The sequence below is a fragment of the Oncorhynchus mykiss genome, chromosome 21, assembly GCF_013265735.2.
Source record: "Oncorhynchus mykiss isolate Arlee chromosome 21, USDA_OmykA_1.1, whole genome shotgun sequence".
Taxonomy (NCBI): Eukaryota; Metazoa; Chordata; class Actinopteri; order Salmoniformes; family Salmonidae; genus Oncorhynchus; species Oncorhynchus mykiss.
Genome location: NC_048585.1, coordinates 32,653,482 through 32,660,446, shown reverse-complemented (window position 1 = coordinate 32,660,446; position 6,965 = coordinate 32,653,482). Strand labels below are relative to the sequence as shown.

The following is a 6,965-nucleotide window of genomic DNA, read 5'->3' as shown; positions in this document are numbered from 1 at the left end:
TGCACCTGTGTAATGATAATGCTGTTTAATTAGCTTCTTGATATGTCACACCTGTCAGGTGGATGGATTATCTTGCCAATGGAGAAACGCTAACTGGGATGTAAACACATTTGTGCACAACATTTTTGAGAAATAAGCGGTTTGTGTCCATGAACAATTTCTGGGATCTTTCATTTCAGCTCATGAAACATGGGACCAACACTTCAAATGTTGCGTTTATATTTTTGTTTAGTATAGTTACTGTGGTTCCTTTCACCGCTTAAATCATTCCCCTCCCACCAGAGTGGGTTGTGGAGCGTGTGGACTATAGGTACTGCAGACTAGGTAGTGGGATGTACATACATAGCACATACTAATTCCTACACTCACCAGTAACTACATTTGAAAATGAACTAGGGGTGAAACCTAGCCCCTGAACCCTTTATCCGCAATATTGTAGTTGTTATCCCATCATTTTGCCAAGCGATTACCTCCATTATTGGAGAAAAATAAACTTTCTGCCCTAAGAACTTAATGCAATATTTTGATGTAAAATGTATGTGTGGTTTCCGCCCCGGCTGTGTTGTCTCCCCCAGTGTGAGTTTACAGCAGACCAGTCCAACCACAGTTCGATGACGCTGATGATGAGAATGACGAAAATGATGTCGTGTGTGTGTGTGTGCGTGTGTGGAGTAGGTGACTCTTGCTGTGGATTCGAGTTTCTTTAAGTGAACCTCATCCCTGCTAATGGAAACGCAGGACTATATTTGGAGGGGTGATGTCACAAGTGGTTGACGGGGAAGCCTATATCTGTGTGAGTGTGTGTGTGTGTGACAGTCTAAGAAACCACTGACAGTAGCAGCGTCTGTCTTTGGATCCACTGGCGATTGGGTTTAACTACTGAGGGTGAGTTAACCAGACCATTAGAATGCATATTGATCTGAGAGAGATGGAGACCAGGACACGATACACTATACTATCCCAAGTATTTGTCTCTCTTTTCCCTGTGTGGTTGAGGGTAGGCTGTTGAGTGTCTTGTCTGTTTTGTGGTCTTTGGTTTGCATGGTTAGCTGTTCTACAGAACTTTGACCGTTTCTGCTGTCATTCTATTCTAAAGTGTTCTAGTAGCATAAACTGAATACTTGATGGGTGTGGGTTACATTATTCACAGGCATGTGCATCCCTCCACTTGTGTAATTCAACAGTGTGTGTGATTATTGACTTACCATCTTTTGTTTTCGTGCAGGGATCCCGCGTGCACGATGTATTACCTGAAGCTGCCCGTGTTCCTTCTCGTGCTGCTGCCATGTGTCGCCACCCTCCCTAGCAACAGGTGAGAGCGCAAAGCTGCCTCAGTTATTTCCGTTATTTCTGAGTGTCACTTCTGTGATGTACAGTTACAAGTGTCGTGCAGTGTCGCCCAAAGTTCAATTGACACTAGGAAGTGGGTTTAATTTTGCAGGTGAATTAATCACTCAACTGACATAGCACCGGTTTTAAGTTGTACGTAATTTGGCACATCCATCTTGAACCGTAAGAAATCAATTAACGACGTGGGTAGTCTAACTCTACAACCGGCTAATGACATTGATGAGATCATTGAGATGAATATCCATTGCAATCGTGACATCCGAGAGGTCGGGTTTTGTCCTGCCAAGGCAGAGACAGGAATATGTGAATCGCGTAAAACTGATCAAGTTCGCACTGGAGGGGGACTAGTGGCCACTCCATTGCGCCCTCGAGAATTGAGATTATGTTTTGAAGTGGGCATCAGTCACCGGTCGGAGTGACGGTTTGGCTCTTTCCTCATCCTGATTCAGGTACTTCACCTCATCTAAGGAGCAAGAAAGCGCGCTCCCGGACAGAGAAGGCTGGCTCGTGCCCGGGATCGTCTCCAACCACTACCTTGGCCTCATTGGCGTGCGGCTCCAGAGAGGGCTCACACCTGTCAACAGGTAAGGTTGCACCTTATTATATAAGTTGCACCTCATTTATTGATTTGTTGGTTGAGTGCAAATGTTGATAATTTTGCAGACAAAACAATGCAAAATAATCGAGTTGATTAAACTAATTATTATTTAGTAAATGGATCCACAGACCTTTTACTCAACTTGTCAGTCAAAATATAAAAACAATATTATCTGAACTGAACATTTTTAGTTGGCCCAAAATTAACTCTGATTTAAGAAAAATCTAGGTTAGGGACACCCACACATTCAAATAGTGCTTTTAACATGCAATGTTTTCAACCTATATATTTGACACACATTGACATAAACATGTTTACATTGTGCATGTTCATTTTATACAGTAATTATTATTCAACATGTCCTCACCTGGGATTTGAACTAACAACCTCTTGGTTCACGAATTCCTATCTTCCTGCTATGCCGCCATCTATAAATGAACATGCACAATGCCATCATGTATGTCAACATGTGTGAAATATGTAGGTAAAAACATTGAATGTTAAAAGCACTGTGTTTGAGAGTTTTCTCAAGTTAGAGCTCAGTTTGGGCACACTCAAGGTAACACTTTGACTGAAAGTTCAGTAAACAAAACAAAAGGCTGGGGAACCAGTTACTAAAGAATTATTTTTCATAGTGAAGATTCATGTGGAATTGAACTAAGCTGAATGAAATGTGTGTGTGTGGGGGGGGGGGGGGGGGGGGGGTGATAATAATATAATAACTTAAATTAAATAATAGTGATCTTAATAATAATAATAGTGTATTGCTGTTACTATATTGTTGCTAGTAGCTGCAGTAGTGATATTATCATATTAGTATCATATGGTGGCTATTTTTATCCACTTCCTATACAGTATGTCTGGTAGGCCAATACATTTGCTATAATTTCCTGAAATGCATAATTTGTTCGACATATTGGATTAATTGATTGCTGTCCTCCGATATCCCATCAGCCACCACATGGAGAAAAGGAAGTGCAACACGGCTACCTGTGTAACCCAGCGACTGGCCGACTTCCTGACCCGCTCCAGCAACACCATCGGCACGGTGTACGCCCCCACCAACGTAGGCTCCAGCACCTACGGGAAACGGGATCTACTGCAGCCTCCCAGCTATATGCCTCTCTAGTCATGCATGGGTTCAAAGCCCACTGATGTAGGATATGCTCAGCTGAAATGACCACACCACCATGTAAACAACAAGGATGGTTATGTATCATTAACTTGAGTTTTTGTTTCTTTTATGAACTTCAGAAAAAAACAGTGCCTTTTGGTATAGAATAATAATAAAGAAGTATTTGTTACACAAATCAGACTAGAGGCTGATGAGATACTAGTCTCTGTTCTGTGAGCCCAGCTGGTTCAACTCAACACTAACCCCACCCCGGCATGTGAATTATTAAAAACAAGTAAAAAGTAAACAGGTGCGTAAGGCATATAAAATACAAGTTTTGTCCTTCTGTTTGACTGTTGTCTAGGTTATTTGTTTTTGTAATAAAGTTGAACGATTTTTAAAAGTCGCTGGTTTCCCCGCACGTCATTAATAGTTTCAGTCATGCAGATACAATGTTGAGCTCTTTGATAACTTAAATAAAGCATTAACTTATGATGAACAAACCAGTATGCTTATGAATACTCGTAAATGCTTTATAAATGATAATTAAACGGCGTGCTCATGAATGAAAGGCAACATGTAGACTCAATGAGGCATACACGCAGGCATACAGTATAATACATGAGTTACTCAACAGACACATGTACTTTCAGGTATTGGAGGGGAAAGGTGTGACGTACTACATTAAATAACCTGTGTTTGATTAATACCATTCCCAGTGCGAGCAGAAAATTACACCTGTATTCCACTGCTTTTTAACCCAGACGTGAGAGGATATTTTTAAAAAAATAGCACAGAAGTTAATTTAGCTGATGATGCCATACACAGACCAGCCATTAAGCCCCCAAAACATGGCTGACACTGTGGGATAGGGGTCAGAGGTGCGTCAAGCTATTCACATGAATAACAAGCATATAGCCTACCTCTAGGATAATGTACATCAAGAGTAGTCAATTAGACAGGGGTCATTCACATCGACGGAGATGTTGTTGATGCACTGCAATACTGATTTCTGATGAGAGTTGTCTACCTGTGACAATACCACAGATGACATTTTGAACTTCTCTCTCTTTCTCTCTCTAACTTCCATTTAGAGATCATTACTTGCTGCCGACAACAAGTTGGACATGTCTTTTAACAGCATTCCAGAAGAAAAGTAATAGGCCCTTCCGAACAGCTCATAGAAATGTTGTAAATAGGTATGAGGTCCAGAAATGAATAAAACACATCAATATCACAGCAGGGAGGGATAGAGTATGCATGAGTGAAATAACCAATTCAGTGTGGCTATAGCACCTTCAGGCACCACAGGTTGAGCATTCGTTTGTCAAATATAACCATAAGTACAGAGATGACAAGTGCAACCTTTTCTTTTTAGGCCATCTTTGGTCATTTAATATACAGGCAATTCCAGTTGAGAATTGCCATGGACTGAGAACTATTACACTGGATGTGTTGTATTATTGAAACAGCAAGCTCTGTTTCTGAAGTGCACTGCAGACCTTATAAGCATTGCATCACATAGACATGTTTTATAAGGGTTCATAATATAATGAAAACATCAAGGATCTCAATCAAAAGAATACAGATATTGATGTATCTTCAGATCCCCATTAGCTGTTGAAGAAACAGCAGGGGTTCGTCCTGGGGTCCACACAAAACATAGAACATGACAAAATACAGAACACTGATGGACAGGAATAGCAACACAAATTTAAACTAAGACTTTGACTAAAGAACAATACGACTCCTTAAAAAAAGAAGAAAAATAAATAGTACTAAGAATAATGTGTGTGTGTGTGTGTGTGTGTGTGTGTGTGTGTGTTTCATCTGTTGTTTTTTTTAACTGATTTTATTGCTTGCCTGAGTTGCCTGAGGTGAAAAAGAGAATTCCCTGTCACACGGAATTGTCACATCTGTTTCACCTGTCTTTGTGAATGTCTCTTCCCCACTCCAGGTGTTGCCCATCTTCCCCATTGTCCCGTGTATTTATACCTTTGTTCTCTGTTTATCTGTTGCCAGTTTGTTTGTTCATCTAACTTACCAGCATTTTTCTCATTGCTCCTGTCTTGTCTATAGTTCCTGTTTTTATAGTTTTCCCTGTTTTGACCTTTCTGCCTGCCCTGAGCCTGCCTGCCGTTCTGTACCTTTGCCCTACAACTCTGTATTACCGACCTCTGCATGACGTGACCCTGAGCCTGTCTGCCGTCCTGTACCTTTGCCTGCCCGTGTTCGATTTAGTAAACTTTTGTTACTTTAACACTGTCTGCACCTGGGTCTTACCTTCAAACCTGATACATATAGTCATTGCTCTATACAGTACTGTGCATCTCCCAGCCTCTGTTCCGGACTTGGGGACTGTGAAGAGGCCAATGACTACGTGTGTTGTGGGGTATGTATTGGTTTTTGAGCTGTGTGTAAACTCGCTGAACAGACAGTACTTTCAGCACATCAATGCTTCTTATAAAGACCAACAATGAGTGATGCAGTCATTCTCTCCTCCACTCTGAACCAGAAGAGACTGACATGCATGTTATTGACATTAGCCCTCCATGTACATTTGAGGGCCAGATGTGCTGCTCTGTTCTGGGCCAGCTGAAGCTTTTCTAGGTCCTTTTTTGCCATACCTGCCCATACAACTGGGCAATAGTCAAGATACGATAAAATCAGAGCTTACAGGACTTGTTTGGTTGCATATGATGTTAAAAAAGCAGAGCATCTATTCAGCACAGACAAACCTCTCCCCATCTTTACAACAATATAATCAATATGCTTTGACCATAACAGTTTACAATCTAAGGTAACACCAAGAAGTTTAGTCTCTTCAACTTGCTCTACAGCCACATTATTCATAACCAGATTCAGCTGAGGTCCAGTACCTAGAAAGTGATTTGTGCTAAATGCAATGCTTTAGGTTTTAAATACTGTATGTTCATGCCAAATTGATTCCTAACCACCCATTATAAAACTGACTGCAACTATTTGTTTAGGGTTTTTACTAGCTGTGGGTGCTGACGTGTATAGTATTGAATCATCTGCGTACATAGACACACAGGTTATGTTTAACGTTAATGGTAGATTATTTGTAAAAATTGAGAACAGTAAAGGGCCAAGACAGCTCCCTTGTGGAATACCACATTTTACATGTTTTACGTTAGAGAAGCTTCCATGAAAGAAAACCCTCTGTGTTCTATTAGGTAGATAGCTCTCTATCCATGATATGGCAGATCATGTAAAAAAAAGAAGAACAAATGACAGTCAGTATCTTATTAGCGATATCTTTCAGCCAATCATCAGTCATTTGTGTCAGTGCAGTACATGTTGAGTGTCCTTCCCTATAAGCATGCTGAAAGTCAGTTGTTAAATTGTTCACAGAGATAGCATTGTATCTGGTCAAACACAATCTTTTCAATGAGTTTGCTAAGAACTGGCAGCAAGTTGATTGGTCGGCTGTTAAAGCCAGCAAAGGGAGCTTTACACATTTTTGGGTACCGGAATGACTGTAGCTTCCCTAAAGGTCTGTGGACAAACTTTTCTCCAGGCTCAGAATAAAGATGTGGCAATACAGTCCGCTATCTTCCTCAGTAGCTTTCCATCTAGGTTGTCATTACCAGGTGGTTTCTCATTATTGATTGACAGCAATTACTTTTCCACCTCTCCCACACTAACTTTATAAAAGTCTAAATTACAATGCTTTTCTTTCATTATTAGGTATTTTATGCATGAAAATGATGGTCACAGTTTGTTGTTGACATTTCATGCCTAAATTTGCCAACTTTGCCAATGAAATAGTTCTAAATAAATGTGGCAATATCAAAAGGTTTTATGATGAATGAGCCCTCAGATGCAATGAAAGATGAAGTTGAATTAGTCTTTCTGCCCATAATTTCATTTAAAGTACTC

At 40.5% G+C, this 6,965-nt stretch overlaps 1 protein-coding gene across 1 annotated transcript; it reads left to right on the top strand.

The window, feature by feature from the left end:
• Positions 1-748: 748 nt before the first annotated feature.
• Positions 749-3,468, top strand: LOC110500931 (calcitonin gene-related peptide 2-like). The gene is made up of 4 exons (XM_021578437.2): positions 749-885; positions 1,226-1,312; positions 1,800-1,934; positions 2,903-3,468. Exons 2-4 carry the CDS (start codon positions 1,242-1,244, stop codon positions 3,075-3,077), a joined length of 381 nt encoding a protein of 126 aa, XP_021434112.1. The 5' UTR covers positions 749-885; positions 1,226-1,241; the 3' UTR covers positions 3,078-3,468.
• Positions 3,469-6,965: the final 3,497 nt, after the last annotated feature.

Excerpts from the sequence above, each read along its gene's own strand:
- LOC110500931 (XM_021578437.2), top strand. The coding sequence starts at position 1,242 with ATGTATTACCTGAAGCTGCCCGTGTTCCTTCTCGTGCTGCTGCCATGT. Across the intron at positions 1,313-1,799 it reads GCCACCCTCCCTAGCAACAG|GTACTTCACCTCATCTAAGG; the intron begins GTGAGAGCGCAA and ends ATCCTGATTCAG. Across the intron at positions 1,935-2,902 it reads GGGCTCACACCTGTCAACAG|CCACCACATGGAGAAAAGGA; the intron begins GTAAGGTTGCAC and ends ATATCCCATCAG.